The sequence below is a fragment of the Eleutherodactylus coqui genome, chromosome 3, assembly GCF_035609145.1.
Source record: "Eleutherodactylus coqui strain aEleCoq1 chromosome 3, aEleCoq1.hap1, whole genome shotgun sequence".
Classification (NCBI taxonomy): domain Eukaryota; kingdom Metazoa; phylum Chordata; class Amphibia; order Anura; family Eleutherodactylidae; genus Eleutherodactylus; species Eleutherodactylus coqui.
Window position 1 is genome coordinate 259,272,850 of NC_089839.1, and position 16,205 is coordinate 259,289,054.

The window sequence follows — 16,205 nt, forward strand, 5'->3', positions numbered from 1 at the left end:
GGGCTTCATAGAAAATCTATACACCACTCGCCAATAACAGCCAAATGGGCACAATGCTCAGCTGAGCACTTCTGTTCGTTTGTTATAGCGATCGGTGGTGGTCTTAGCACCCAGACTCCCACTAATAAAAACTTCTGACATGTCAATATGACATATACGTTTTTTTTAAAGTATAGTTACACTTTAACCCTTGCTATGAAAATATATTCCAAATAAATCTATATTTTGATAATGTGTAGAAGAATTCTGTTGCTTTGAGTGTATACAATGAACATACAAAGTGCTGGTAGGTCTCCGGCTGTGAAGGTTGCTTCAATAATTTTCCTATCTGATACATCCAAACCAGCATGGTGATATCCCACGCCATACAGCACAAGATCTGCAATGATATTTAGATATTAAACCACTTTGAAATAAAAGTAGACAATATTTTCCTTATCAATAACTATAAAACTACAATTCTAGAGATTGCTTGAAGTCTCCTACTTTTTAGTAGGGACTTTTCAGACTCGAAGGTATAGAAGGTATAGAAGCAGCAGACTGCCAATCTCAATAGCATTAGAATTAGGAACCTACCTCGCAGTTTTGCATCTTTAATGGCATTAGCAGCCTTCAAAAGCCTGGCAAAATTAGAAGAACGCAAGAATATTTCAATTAGCAAATAAAATGCATTAATACATATTGGATCAACAGTCAACAAATGTTAGGATTTTTTGTTGCTATAATTTATTTTCAATTTGTTTTTACTCTTTCCACTACAGAAACACATCTCAGATTGATACTTACACAGGTCTGCTTCTGTTTAGAGTTGTGACTCCTAAAGACCTTAAGGTCTCATGTCCACGGGGAAAATTAGGCACGCCACGGATTCTTCATGCAGAATCCCACAGCGGGTCTCTCTTTTCCCGGGGACATGATGCTAAAAAATAAGAATTTACTTACTTGTCTGGACGCTGCGGACCTGCCCTTCGTCGCGGCCGGATCTTCTTTCTTTGGCCCGGCAGATGTGCTTGGCACGCCGGCAGCATGCCGCGCGCATGCGCCGGGCACTCCATTTTTTTTTTAACTCCTGCTCTCCCGCGCGTGGAGAGTAGAAATTCAGGCGCGGGTGTACCGTGGATCCGGATGGTTTCCATAGGCTTCAATAGAAGCTTGCGGGAGCCGTCCCCACGGGACACCCGCACTAAAATGGAGCATGGCGCGGTTTTTTTCCTGCACACGCAATCTGCGCCTGAAGGGGAAAATGATATCAGCAGGTATTTAACTACCTGCGGGTGTCCAATGCATCCCTATGGGGCGCGGATCTGCGTGCGGGCAAAACGCTGCGGATTTTAAATGACAATTATCTCATGGACATGAGGCCTAATACTTTTTGCAACCTCAATTATTAAATAGAACCTATTATTAGGTTTGGGGTCTATAAAAAACACCAGCATTTTGTGATGCGGCCGGGATTTACCTTACCAAACCAGCCCTTATCAAAGCTGTCCATTTCTGCATTGTGTAGTAAAAGAACTTATAAATCACCGGAGATAATTCAGGGACTCGTCTCCAGCACCTTCGGGCACATGCATATTATGAAGATGAAACCAAATATAATACACCTTGCTTCACTGTACTGTCCTCAGCTTCATCTGGGCATTACGCATATGTCCAATGCCGCTGGAGATCCCCCAAATGTCACATCTATACTGCTGAAGTCCCAATTCCATAAAACTAGCGGGTCTAGGTGTAACATCTGGGGAACGTTCAGTTAAAGGGGTTGTCCCGCGCCGAAACGGGTTTTGTTTTTTTTTTAAGCCCCCCCCCCCCCGTTCGGCGCGAGACAACCCCGATGCAGGGGTTAAAAAAACAAACCGCTCAGCGCTTACCTGAATCCCGGCGGTCCAGCGTCTTCATACTTACCTGCTGAAGATGGCCGCCGGGGTCTGCTCCCTCCGTGGACCGCAGCTCTTCTGTGCAGTCCATTGCCGATTCCAGCCTCCTGATTGGCTGGAATCGGCACGTGACGGGGCGGAGCTACACGGAGCCGGCATTCTGCACGAGCGGCTCCATTGAAGAGAGCAGAAGACCCGGACTGCGCAAGCGCGGCTAATTTGGCCATCGGAGGGCGAAAATTAGTCGGCTCCATGGGAACGAGGACGCCAGCAACGGAGCAGGTAAGTATAAAACTTTTTATAACTTCTGTATGGCTCATAATTAATGCACAATGTACATTACAAAGTGCATTAATATGGCCATACAGAAGTGTATAGACCCACTTGCTGCCGCGGGACAACCCCTTTAAAGGGAATCTGTCATCAACTATATTCACCATAAACTAAGTTATGGTGCATATAGTTTAGATGATGGAGAGCCCAGGAAGATGTTTCTTCTACTCACCTGGTCCCTCATTCCTGTAGTATTCCCTGGCAAGCACAGCAAGCTTGACTCTTTTCAGAAGGCTGTGTGCACACCTCCCACAGAGATGAATGGGATGTGCGAGCTCACAGCCTTCTGAAAAGAGTCAAGCAGCTGTGTGTGAGCTGACTTTACTGCAGGAACACCACAGGAACACTGCAGAAACGAGGGACTGGGTGAGTATAAGAAAGACACAGCTCCCCGGACTCCATGTCACCTAAAGGATAAACACCATAACTTAGTTTATGATGCTTACAGTTTTGAGAATCACTCAAACAGTATTTTCTACCATTAAATCAGTAAAGACAAACCTCTTTTTATGTTCAATGCTCAAGATAAAATTTGCATCCTTTGCAAGGACACTAGCCGCTTGCTGGACACCTTTCCTTGTGGAACAGAACTATGAGAAAAAAAATTGAATTGGAAGATATGTAAAAAAAAAACAAGAGTGCATCTAAAATAAATGCCATTTTTATGCTTACAACAAGTGTTGGTTTCTGATCTGAATAAGTCTGTATAACACCTGCTATTTTATAGTTAAGAGTTAGGTCAAATTTAAATTCAGTTTGGTTAATGCTGCTCGGAAATCCCAGCACTACTTTTCGAAGTTTCACTGGCCTATGAGATTCATCCATTTTCATACACCTGGCAGGATTTTCTCCATCTGAAAGCCATTCCGCAATCTAAAATGCAAAATAGTATAAAAGTTCTATTTTGTTCATAGCAAGGCACATTGTATTGCTGATTAACTTTACTTACTGTATACATTGTGTTTACTATTGATAGGTCAATCATTGTCTTATAAAGAGGCCCTATTGCCATTCTATGGATTACTTACCCTAATTTTCACATTATAGAGCCATAAATATACACAAATACTTCAGCAGACAATATTATGTTTGGACAATACTTTGGCGAGTTACCATTTAGATATACCTGAGTTGTGAACATCCTGACACTGTCTTCAATGTTGGTAAACAAGATCTGAACCTGATTTTACCACATTATCCTTCCCACCACCGACTATATTTAATAGTCCTTATCTCATGAAACTAGTTATATAAGAACAATTCACACTTCAGTGAACTGAAAACAAAGTGTTGTGATGGATATATGAAGTATTGTTCCAGTTCAAACCACATACCTCTTGGGAAACACTTACTATGTTGCCACCTTGGCCAGAATATTGCACCTGTACTCTATCAAGTAAAAAGGAGCGGTGTATGTTTAGATGACCTTCAGCTCTGTTAATTTATGGAAAAAGACTAAGTATATATGGTGACTTTGATCATGACACACGTTGCATCACCAAAGATCACAGTATTGCAATTTAATGTAAGTGAATGTGGTCAGGTTTTGACTCCCAAATTACCATGACCCACTAATCACAAGAAATCCTGAGAGTTTGGTTTTCTAGTAAATGTTGGACTTAACATAAATCCAAAAAAGTAGTAATAGCCAGCAGCACACAAGAAATTCCTCCTCAAGGTGGGGTGAACAAAAATGCAAGCCACGGAATGGTAGCCTGAGCCTGGAGACTCAACATATAATCCAAAGAATAATGCAAAGACGTGGCAGCATAAGGAAGGTTTTAAGTAAAAATATATGACCTTTATTACTCCATAGTTTTCTTAGAATGGTAGGCTACGTTTCGGCCTAAAGGTAGCCTACCATTTTTAGACAGAAACGTAGCCTACCATTTTAAGAAGACTATGGAGTAATAAAGGTCATATATTTTTACTTAAAACCTTCCATATGCTGCCACTTCTTTGCATTACTCTTTGGACTTCCCATAAATGTCAGATGTGTTTTATTGCTTGTGACTATGGAGGCCAGCTATGGAAAATTAGATTTTGCCATGTCTAATATCCCCTAAGTTGTTTTAGTGAATTGCTGTGTTTGCATTGCACACAATAACTGTAATCCATGTCTTCTATTAACTGCTGGGCTACACAAATAGATCAAAGAGTCTAAAGATGTGCCATGTTTATCATCTAGCAAGCGATACTGTGTTAAATTTGGCCCATTATTAGGCTCTGTTTCCAGTCTCCAAACTTTAGACAGGATTAATAAATCTGCCCCACTATGTTGAGTGTTTTAAATGTGTGGAGTATAAAACATACATCATCAGCATTAGGTATTGTTGCTGAAACTGCCACAAAGCGCATGGGCAGAAACACTTCTGTATCTTTTGCTGCACGAGATAGGGAGGCTTGCATGGTCTTCATTCTGCTGACAACAACCTCAAGAGTTGCTCCTCGGCTTTCATCTTTCACTGTGTGCACCTATACAAATATTAACACATTAATACAATCTGTGCATCTAGTAGACATTTAAAGAATAATTAGACCCTAACTTAAGTCCCATTTACATGCAAAGACAATCTTTCAAACGATTGAAAGATTGACAGTTTTAGCAATCATTTTGCATAAACTGCTAATGGACACTAATGTCCATTAGCATTTTCTTACCTTCATTTCTGTGTAAATGAGCTCCCAGCAGCTGTTTGCAAATCCCAGCATGTGGCCTGGACTTTGCACTCAGCATTGGCTACTGCGGGCTGTCAGCTGAATACAATGTAATCAGCTGCTCCTGTGGGGATACACAGCACGCTCTCTACGGCTGAACGACTCACCTAAAAATCATCGTTCAGCCAAAGAGTGAAAAATTGAAACGTTAACACGCAACGGATGTGGAGATACTAATAATATATATTTTTTGTTGTTTAGATTGTTTTGTTGGGAAATGTCTGTCTATTACCGGTAATTCTTAATCATTTTTAAATTTAAAGAATGTAGTTGACTTAATTTTCCTTTTTTTAAATCTGTTTGCTTCTTCAAAATGCTGTAATACATCTGTATTGCAGTGTATTGTATTTTTAATATCTTAGGCCTTAGTCACACGGGCGTTTTTTCACGCGATTTGCGCATCGCATGACGGATGCGCATGCGCAAATCGCGTGACCGGCGCCGAAAAATCGCCCGAAAAATCGCCCGAAAATCTGCTCCTAGCCGCGTTTCATTAGAAACGGGCCGGAGCTGTCCAGCGCATTGCATTCAATGGAGCCGGCAATACAGCCGGCTCCATTGAATGCAAGCGCTGCGGGCGAGTGTGGGATGAATTGTCGGGAAGGGGTTAAATATATAACCCCTTCCCTGCAATGCATCCTGAAAAGTGAAAAAATAAAAAAAATGTATGTACTTACCTGCTCCTGGCAGCCGGAGATCCCCGCGGCCGTCCTGCAGTGGGTGTGAAGGGGGTGTGACTCAGGCTTGCCCCTGATTGGCTCAGCGCTGAGACAATCAGAGGCAAGTCTCAGTCACACCCATTCATGAATTCATGAATGGGTGTGACTGAGATCAGCCTCTGATTGGCTCAGGCTGAGCCAATCAGGGGCAAGCCTGAGTCACACCCCCTTCACACCCACTGCAGGACGGCCGCGGGGATCTCAGGCTGTCGGGAGCAGGTGAGTACATCCTTTTTTTTTATTTTTTCACTTTTCAGGATGCATTGCAGGGAAGGGGTTATATATTTAACCCCTTCCCGACAATTCATCCCGCGCACGCCGGCAGCCCATTGCTTTCAATGGAGTCGGCTGTATTGCCGGCTCCATTGAATTCAATGGGCAAACATCGTTCTTCTCTGCCACAGCTGGAACAGCTGTGGCAGAGAAGAATGATTTGTCTTCTATATGTTCTCAATGGGGTCGGCGCTGCTGCCGCCGGCCCCATTGAGCGCATATAGAGAAGAGAACAGGAATCGCAGATAGGTGCGATCTGCGATTTCTGTTCTCTAATTTATTGGACGAGCGCATAAAAAGCGCTCATGTGTCCGATAGCATTGCGAAGCAATGGTTTTAAAAAATCGCCGGACGCATGCGCATGCGCAAATCGCGGCAATAAACGCCCGTGTGACTGAGCCCTTAAAGGGAATGTAACACATATCTAAAGCACCATAAGCTAACTAATGGTGCTGCTAGGCAAGGTGAAAAGGAACTGTGTGCTGTATTTTTCATAGTCACCCGCTTCCTTGTTCCTAAGGTGTCTGATACTGACATTCACTAACCAGCTGAAAATCTGACTCTTGTCAGAGTCCTGTGCATGTGTTCTCCTATACAAGTCTATGGGAGAGCACACGCACAGGACTCTGAAAAGAGTAAGATTTTCGGCTGATGCGTGGACTTGAGCAGCGGGCACCAGTAAGCAGGTGAGCATGAAAAATACAGCACCCAGCTCTATTGTAAAAGCTGAAAAGTGGTAAAACTGGAAGTGTGGGACCCAGATAGTGCAGAACAGAACCCACTAACTACAATGGGTTCCATAAGATGCCATTATGTAGCATGGCATTTTCCCAAATCAAATAGCATGCAGCCTATGTCCTTGATTTTAGTGGAAATGTACTATGGAGGCTCTGAACGGACATGACTGAAGCCTTATTTACATGTTCTCTAATTTTGTAATGCATTGCAGTTTGTAAACTAACTGTACTGTTCAGCTAGTCTGCCACACCAAAATATGAACATTTATCATTCCTTTAAATTGCAAAATGGTGCAGCAGTACTAGAAGGATTTGCTGATAGGTATCATATCTACAGTGTGTGCTAGACATTAAAAGATAATTACCTCATCTATAAGAAAGAGGCGTACAAGTTGAACCAAGGTATTGTCCCTCCATTTCCTTGTCATACTATCCCATTTCTCCTGAAGGACATAAAGAAAACATTTATGTTGTTTATCAACAAAAACATCAAATTAAAATTAATCATCAGAAAAAGATTGCTGATGTTTGATGTGCAATACCAAGACTCAGAAGTGCTTGTTTTCGGTTAGCTACACATCTCATTTTAGATAAACGATCCAAACTATTTGTCAGTCTGCAGGAACGAGCATTGCTGAGTGAATGGAGGCGGGCGAGTCGGCGATCGCTCTGGTCGGCCTGATTCCATTCACAGTAAAGAGGCAGTCATTCATAAATGAACGACTGTCTGTTTACACGGGCCAATCCCTCATTCAGTTTTCTGCATGCAGAAACTGAACGGCGAATGAAAAGTGAACAAATTCTCATTTGTCATTCAGCTGGGGCATGTATTTGCACTGAATGATAATCATTCAGATTCCCTCTGGATGCCGGAATCTAAATTACTTATCGACCCGTGTAAAAGGGCCCTAATGCAGCAGACTGTGTTTTTTTCTAGTGCAAAAAAAAAACTGAGGCAAAACGGAACCGAAAAAAACTGAAAGCATTCAGTTTTTTGAAAATCCATTGAAATCAATGGAGAAAAAATTGATCATTTTATTCCAGGTTTAAATCAATTTCTCTCCTCCAAAAACTAAGCAACGAGAAGGAACCCTAAACGCAGGTGTGAATTCACCCTAAGGGCTCATTCACATGGGAATCACATGCATAAAAGACTTGTGGCTATTAGAACCAATGGTTTCCCATGGGAACGCGCAGATGAAGGAATTTTAGACCCGCAAAAAACATCTGAACGTTCCCATAGGAAACCATTGGTACTAACCGCCACAAGTTTTTTACGCACGTGATTTCTGCGTGCGTAGGTCCCTGTATGAATAAGTCCTAAAACAAACTGGGGGAATCAGCAGTGAGGACCAGAAACAAAATTGTATGAGTAAGGGCCCATTTATATGCAACGACTGTTGTTTGAATGAATGATCGACTCAAAAACTTTTTTGCTTTCAAATGCTGAGCGCTTACACATAAAGATAATCGTTTGAAATCCTTGCCATTTCCCTCATTAGCTATGTAAACACTGTATTAGTTGTTTGCTCAGGTGGGCGTGTTTATATGCGAAGTATTTCTCAGCAGGTGGTTTTTAATTAGTGGGAAGAAAAAGCCATTGTCTTCTGCAGCATAAGTCATTGCATTTAGCTGGTCAAACAATCACCCCTCCCCCTCAAGTTCTTTGAGAGACTTAACAACTGCTATTTAAACCTAACGACAAGCGAATAAACTAACGACTATTTTTATGCAGGCTGAAACTCAGCGACCAATGACAAGTGAACGAATAGTGCACGACCGCTTAGCGTTTACACGTAACAATAATATCACTCACTTTCACTCGTGTGAACGAGTTTTGAACAATTATTGTTTGGCGTAAATGGGCCTTAGGGCTTATTTAGACGACCGTATATCGGCTCGGTTTTCACGCCGAGCCGATATATGGTGTCCTTGTCTGCAGGGGGGGGGGGGGGGGAGAGCCAGGAGCAGGAACTGAGCTCCCGCTCCCTCTCCGCCCCTTGCCACTATTTGCAATAGGAGGGGGCGAGACGGGGGCAGAGCTAAGTCCTGGCACTTAGCCCGCCCCGTCTCTCCCCCTAGCCCCGCCCCGGCTCGTGAAAACCGAGCCAATATACGGTCGTCTAAATAAACCCTTAAAATGCCATAATCTACTGGTTTATGGGCTGGATCTCCATACTGAACTAATCATTTTAGCGTTTACACTTTATAAATAGAAAGGTTATTTTGTGTAGTAAGTATTCACATAAGAATAGAATACAACACTACTGAGATATGCTGGATGTTTCCCATATGGGTATAAATGCTATCATGGGCAACATGAACCCGAGACAACTATGCTCATTACCCCGATGTATGTTGGACAGACAAATAACAATAATCATATGGAGCCCGACCTCTCCTCCCCAAACATGCTAAAAACGAGCAAAAAATAATGGTAGAATTGCATTTTTCCAACTAACCTCCACTCCTCCCTCCCCCTCTAAAAAAATAGTACAAGTTTCTTAGAGATCCTCAGGCAGCACAAAACAAGTGAGCTTTGGTTTTAATCAGCACCTATTGGACAGAAAATAATTAGCAGTTTTAATTAGCAATCAGACTCCTATAAACTTCCCCTGAGGCAAGGTGTGTCTTTCTTCTGTTGGATAAAAGACAGAATGTCTGACTCTGTTCCCTGGCTTTGAGTGCTCTTGCTTAGGGGAATCCTACAGTTTTTCTGAGAGCCCCTCACTATGGTTGTAGGAGCCTAATTCAAACAATGAGTGGTCACGGTCCCTGCATCATGTGGTGAATGACTAGAACAAGTTTGGCCTGATGCAAACCATGAGTAGTCTTTGTCCCTGCATCATGTGGTGAATGGCTGTAGCACGTTCTTGAATATCTTCTGCTGCACTTCAAAAAAATACATTGAAATACAGCCAAGTATTTCAATGTATCTTGTGGGCACGCTCAGTACTTTTTTTCACTTTCATTAGGGCCCCTTCACTCAAATGTAAGTATGTTTGCGTGCGTTTTTTGTGGAATGAAAGTTGTGAATTTGCACACACAACTGCATTTTTACTGTACTTTTTGCATGTGCAAGTCGTACACAATGGCGCACACAAAAGAATATGCACTGATGCTTCCAGCCATTCAAATTCTTTAATGAGTGCCAGATATGTTCTTTTCCTGCACACATTCAAAGGAAAATAGAGCAAGCTGCATTCTTTTGCGTAATGCAATTGTGCACGTAAAATATGTGCTTATGAACAAACTCATTGAAATCAATGGGATCTATTATATTGCACGGATACGCCTTTGTGAAGGGGCCATTTCCCCCACTAGTCTGCTTATGTTTGTCATATGGCACCATATCACTATGGCGCATTTGTCCAGGCAGCAGAAGTGTACTTTAGGGCTCCTGCACATGAGCGGATTTGATTTGCGGAATTCGGGGCCAGCGTCTGACCCCGGATTCCACAGCAAATACCTTCCATAGCCTCCTATGGAGACCTGTTACTTCCTGCACACGAGTGGAAATTTCTGCTCGTGGCAGAAAAATCGCAGCATGCTACATTTGCACCAACAACTTCCAGTGAAGTCAATGGAAGCCGTCCGTCCCACGGCCCCTCTGCAGTGAGCACTGCAGAAGGGTCGTGGGATCCGAGTTATCGCCTAGCAACAGCGCGGCTTTACCTGTACTGCACATGCGCGCCGGCGCTCCCGCAGTACAGAGAAAGAAGAAGAATTGGGACAGGTGAGCAGGGTCACCAGCCGGGCACAGGCCCAGATCCTGCTGTGGAATCCTGCATACAGGATCTGACACTGTCGTGTGCAGGAGCCCTTTGGCCGGATTCACATGGGAGATCTACATTTACACATGAATTTGTGCATCTGGTGTTGCATTTCTTGTACCTTTTGCACGTGCAAAGCGTGCACATTTGCGAGCGCCAAAAAACACACTTCCAGCCATTGAAATGACTAATTTGTGCAATTAGTTCCATATGTTCTATTTCGCTGAACATGCTGCAGATTTTTTAGCACAACCGAACTGCGTATGCGAAATACACGCATGTGAATGAATGCATTGAAATCAATGGATTCCATTTGTTTCGTATTGCACAAGAAATTTTTGCATTTTAAAATACGCTTGTGTGAATCCAGCCTTTTTAGTAAGGGCTTATTCAGACGATCGTATATCGGCTGCGTATTCACGCCAGCCAATGTACGGCGTCCCTCTCTGCAGGGGGAAGAGGTTGGACGAGCTTGGAGCAGTGCTCTGAGCTTCCGCCAACTCTCCACTCCCTCTGCACTATTTGCAATGAGGGGAGGCAGGGTGGAGCTAATTCCTGGAATTTAGCCCCACTCCCACCCCGCCTCCTTTCATTGCAAATAGTGCAGAGGGGCGGAGAGGAGGCAGAGAGGGGGCGGGAGCTCAGAGCACTGCTCCCGGCTCTTCCAGCCTCCTCCCCCTGCAGAGAGAGACGCCGTATATCGGCCAGCGTGAATACGTGGCCGATATACGGTCGTCTGAATGCGCCCTAAGTGATGTTTCCTGCACAGTTGTCTGCTACAGGTAAAGCTTTCTCCCTGCTACACAGCTATTATGTATGTTTCTTACCCTGAGTCACTGGTACTGTTTCAGACGTCCAGCCAGGCAAGCACAAAGGCTGGCATAAATTATCCTAAGTGGCACCAACCTATGGCTGATGATTGCGATATCTGTGTATCTGACATTAATTATTTCATCTATGCAGTCTGAAGCTAAACTCTTGTTATCTGAAACATTTCAGCAAGTTTTAAAGTCATGTAAAACTAAACAAAGAAAAATGGATCAGCATTTCCAAATCCTCTGCAAATGAGACTACTGATTATTTCTTCAATTGTGGAAAAGCTGAAGTGATTAAAGAGACACAGCAGAAGCTAAAAAGCACAGAGCAGCTGCCAAGAGACTAGGTAAAGGCCATTTTATACGTAACGATTATCGCTTACACGGCCACAGGACTGAATGAACAGACAGTTTTGCATAAAATTACACGTACAGATAATGGTATTGAATCCTCTGCATTTCCCTCATTGGCTAAAGTAAACTCAGCTGAGCATGTGTTTGTGTGAAGGATTATCCGGCCTGCAGATTCCATTGTGTTCTCCAGCATGCGTAAACAATGTACTCGTTATGTATACAAGGCAAACAAAAACTATCATGCAGCCACTCAAAAGACGGAATGACTTGCATTCAAATGGAATTTCCAGCAGCTTGACAATGGTTTTTATGCTGGCTAAAAACCCACGGCTAACGACAAGTGAACAAATAGTACACGACTGCCTGCTCACTTTCGGCCACTTGAACGAATTTTGAGTTATAATCATTGCGAGTAAAAGGGCCTTTAGGTTATGCTCTGCATGGATAAGTTTGAATCCCATCCTTGTCAACAGTCTTATGCAGGAAAACGGATGTGAGATTTAAATCTGTTTATAGAATGGATTTCAAAGTTTATGGGTATTACTCCCTGAAGTTAATCTGGCTGTTGTCAAACTTGCCATGACAAATGTTTTTCCATTAGGTTGCATTCGCACATGGTGTTTTTGTTGCAGTTTATAATTGTGGTTCTTCCACATGCATGTACTTTGAAAATAAAAACGCATGCTGTTTTCAAAAGCATGAAAAACACAATTAAAAACCACCACATAAACGACAAATGTGAACGAAGCCTTGAAGGATTCAACGTTACCCCATGTCTTCATGAATAAGAAAGTAGTCTCCTCAATAAAAAGAAGATATACAGCTGCTTTTAATATTTGGAAGACATCTCTGCCATCAGTCTCTTACAAATAATAGATATGAGTGGGTTGCCAGAGAGATGTTTCCTGAAAATAAGCCCTGCCACTCAGCTGCTCAATAGGCCAAAGCATTTGTGGACTGAGGTGATTTCTGCAGAAAGCAGACTGTTCTGTTCTCACTGCAGTAGCCAGGATTGGTATTACAGGTCAAATTCCTTTTGAAGTGAATAAGAACTTTGCCTGTAATTCCATGCCTGGCCACTACAGTGGGAATGGAGCTGTCTGCATCCTGCAGAAATCAGCTCAGTGCACAAGCACACTAGTATGACAAACAGCTGAACAGAAGAGTTCCTAGGCAGCAAACCCTAACCTATTGATAACTGGTAATGTTCATGGTAAACATCCTTCTTGTGCTTACTATTCAAACAAGTATTGCAAAAAAAGACAGAGCAAAAGCTTGTGCAAGAATTTATATCCACAAATGTCCCCTCTGTTCATCTAATGTCAGTGATGTATCTCAAGTATACTCACAGGGGTTGTCATTATAATATGGGCGTGCTGAATCTCAAATAAGTCCTCCACGTCTGTGTCTCCTGTCAGCTCCTTACAACGTAGTCCAATAGGTTCAAATTTTTCTTTCCAGTCATCAAATCTTTGGCCACATAAAGCTTTTATTGGAGCCACTTAAATAAAATGTAAATGATTTTAACATTTAAATTATATGCTTTAATATATATATATATATATATATATATATATATATACACACACACACATTTAGCATTATATGTAAATAGCATTATAAGAATATAACCTCCCCTGACAAAACTTGCCTATGGGTATGTGTAGTGGCCCGGCGGGTCCTCCAGAACAGTCACATCAACACCTGTCCTGTCACATCTGTCTATGCGAATGCCTTGGGCATAGAAGGTGCTGTACGTCGGAGAAACCCTGCTTTTCCCCCTCCTCTAAGCCTGGAACTTGGCTCTGGCGTTAGCTGATTGCCTATTGGCTAATTATCAAGTTCACAGTGATTGGAGTAGAGTCCAGGGCGGGAAGAATTCAAAGAGAGCCCCTATGCATAGTGGGAGGAGAGAAGAAAAGTACAGGAACTGAAGTAAAGATAAAAGGGGAGGAGAGAGAGTGGAGGGGTTGGTTGGAGTTAGGGCGTTGGAGGAGAGGGGTCGTGAAAGAGTTGGATCCAGCAAGTTGTGTCGGAGAAGGAGGAGGTGTTCGTGCAGGAAAGAATGCAGTATTATCATCAGCCCGCCCAAGGTTGAGCGAGGTCCCTTTTCCGCTCCATTGGTGTTCCACAACAGAGAGGAGAGGGTATCAAGGTCAATCTTCCACTAAAACAGAGAGTCTAAAGCTACCCGGTGAATTCAAAGCCAGGATTAGTCTAGCGACCACATTACACTCAACTTCATCTACACTCTGTCTAAATCTACAAATCCATTCAGATAGATAAACTAGTGGGGAATTGTCTTCAGTTCAGCTTCAGTGCAATTAAAAAGGAAAGGAGAGAGCATTGAATTCAATTGCTATTCAAAAACAGTATTGCTGTTATCATTGTACTCAATTCACTGCATATTGCTGTATCTACCTGTACCAGCACCAACTGTAGTATTAAAAAGTGTTACTACACAAGCTACCGAAGTCGTCTCAATTATTTAATCGGCATTCCATCCCAAGAGTCCAGGTTGGAGTACTGGCGTCACAGATGACAAAACAGGCCTTCGTGTTAAGCGTACCACGGTATGTTATTTTGGCCACTATGCAACAGCTGAGTGTGTATAGAAAGGAGTAAGAGGAATGGTTTCGGTGAACAACTATCTTAATAGGTATCTTAAAATATTAATCTCCCAGACATGACTATAATGCTAGGACGTTCTAAGTGCCCTCCCTAAGGAGAAACAATACCCTGCCTGACCCACATCCATAGGCCATCCACTAGCAAAGCCAGAAACCTACTGCACACTGATGAGGAGCAAAAACCCCAAACACAGTCATCCGTGCATGGTTATCTTTTCCTCTTGGAGAAGACTCTGACTTTGGTTTGTATTCCCAGTTATTGTTACAAGGCTTGTTAAAAGGTCTGACATTGACTTGCAGGAATTCTGCCTTCCAATAGTTAGTGCTGTAGAGGCATTGTTCTATCTTTCCATTTGGGGGCCATGGCATGGCTCCCTTCACTACAAATATAGGTAATCAAAAGCGTCCTTTAAGAAAACTCAAGAAAGAGACCGGAGGGCAGCGCAATGGTCAAATTTAAACACAAATCCCCAGTTGAGAACGCTCCTTGACACACTCCACCTACGTCCTTGTGCAGAGTCTGATTTCGGTATGCAAAAAACGGACTGATTGTAATCCGTGTGCATGTGTGTTATTCATATGCAATACGTGTTTTTACTTCCGTGTGACATTGAGTGAGGCTCAATTTTTTTTTCTATCCTAGCTTGGCAATAACCTGTGAAAAACATGTGAGTGCACATGGATGACATGTTTTTTTTTTGTGCATGTATTGACTTGAATGAGCAACTATCATCTGAAAAACCAAACCAGCCTAGGAAATGCTGCAACATAGAAAAAACTAATATTTGAAGGTACCTTTTCACAGGCCGATAGTCACCTGAATAATTGCTCAAATGAGTGATCACAGGCGACTGTTGGCCCATTTTGTCCCAAAGGTTGCTCAGTTGTCGCTAGTCGTTCATTTTCAGCTCACTGAAACGTAACAACTGTGAAGCAGCTTCTCACTCAGTGTAAACGAGAGTCATTCAATCTATGAACGACTCCTGTTTATTGTGAATAGAGGCGGGCAGCTGTAAGAGATCTGCAGATGCTCCGTCTCCATTATCTGACAGACTACTGCTCCTGTGTAAAAGCACTGGAACGACAGAAACAGTCAACCAATGTTTCTGTTTTTGAATTGGAGAGTCACACAATAACTACAATTTATTGTATAAAACTGCATATATTTAATTATCTAGACTGTTTCACTATCTTAAACTTTTTGATGGTATTACTTGGACAACTACCGGTTCTCAAACAGCAAAATTACATTAAGGGGGAAGTGTCACCACTATCTGACCCCCAAAACTAATTTCACTGGACAGCAAGGAATGAAACATCAATTGCTTCAAATGCCCTCTCTTTTTGTAATGAGCTCATGTTCCTTCGCAATTAGGTTTAAAAGTTGTCCTGAACTGTATGAAAATAAGCAGAGAAGAAATACCGTATTTTTCGCTTTATAAGACGTACCGGATGATAAGACTCACCCCTTATTTAGATGGGAAAAATAGAGAAAAAATATTTTGAACTCACCCAGGGACAGTGCAGGGGATAGTGGCGGGCGATGGAGCAGAAGGAGCAGCAGATGTCTGAAACAGCGTAGCTCCGTGTCACAGCAGCGCTTGTTCATCAGGAAGAATGGAAAATGCCGATTGGTGGAGGAGGGGAACAGCAGCGGTTCCCGACGGTGGTCACCACAAATCAGCGGCATGTGTGGGGGGCAGTAGGGAGGAGAGAAAACTGGTAAGTGATCGCACATTTGTTCAGACTCACAATTGCGAGTTTTGGGAGAAAGAAAAGTGCGTCTTAGAAAGCGAAAAACACGGTATGTGGCTGAGAAGAGTCACGTTGCTTCAAGAGCTACGGAGGAAACAAAACCCCATTTCTCTTGATGGGGGATACATTAAACTGTCTATCAAGAAAAAGGTGGTGTGGTTAGCTCGGCAGCTCATGAAGTAACATGACTCTTCTCAGCCAAATGACTCTTCTCTGCTCAT

At 42.8% G+C, this 16,205-nt stretch overlaps 1 protein-coding gene across 1 annotated transcript in view; it reads right to left on the reverse strand.

Moving 5' to 3' along the window:
• Window positions 1-16,205, reverse strand: part of HFM1 (helicase for meiosis 1) — a 118,571-nt gene that overhangs the window by 82,472 nt on the left and 19,894 nt on the right. Inside the window, exons 9-15 of the mRNA XM_066595000.1 lie at window positions 12,949-13,100; window positions 7,023-7,100; window positions 4,524-4,685; window positions 2,883-3,083; window positions 2,712-2,800; window positions 577-620; window positions 278-379 (exon numbers count right to left, since the gene is read on the reverse strand). Of these exons, the coding sequence (XP_066451097.1) occupies window positions 278-379; window positions 577-620; window positions 2,712-2,800; window positions 2,883-3,083; window positions 4,524-4,685; window positions 7,023-7,100; window positions 12,949-13,100 (828 nt within the window). The remainder of the gene's footprint in view (window positions 1-277; window positions 380-576; window positions 621-2,711; window positions 2,801-2,882; window positions 3,084-4,523; window positions 4,686-7,022; window positions 7,101-12,948; window positions 13,101-16,205) is intronic.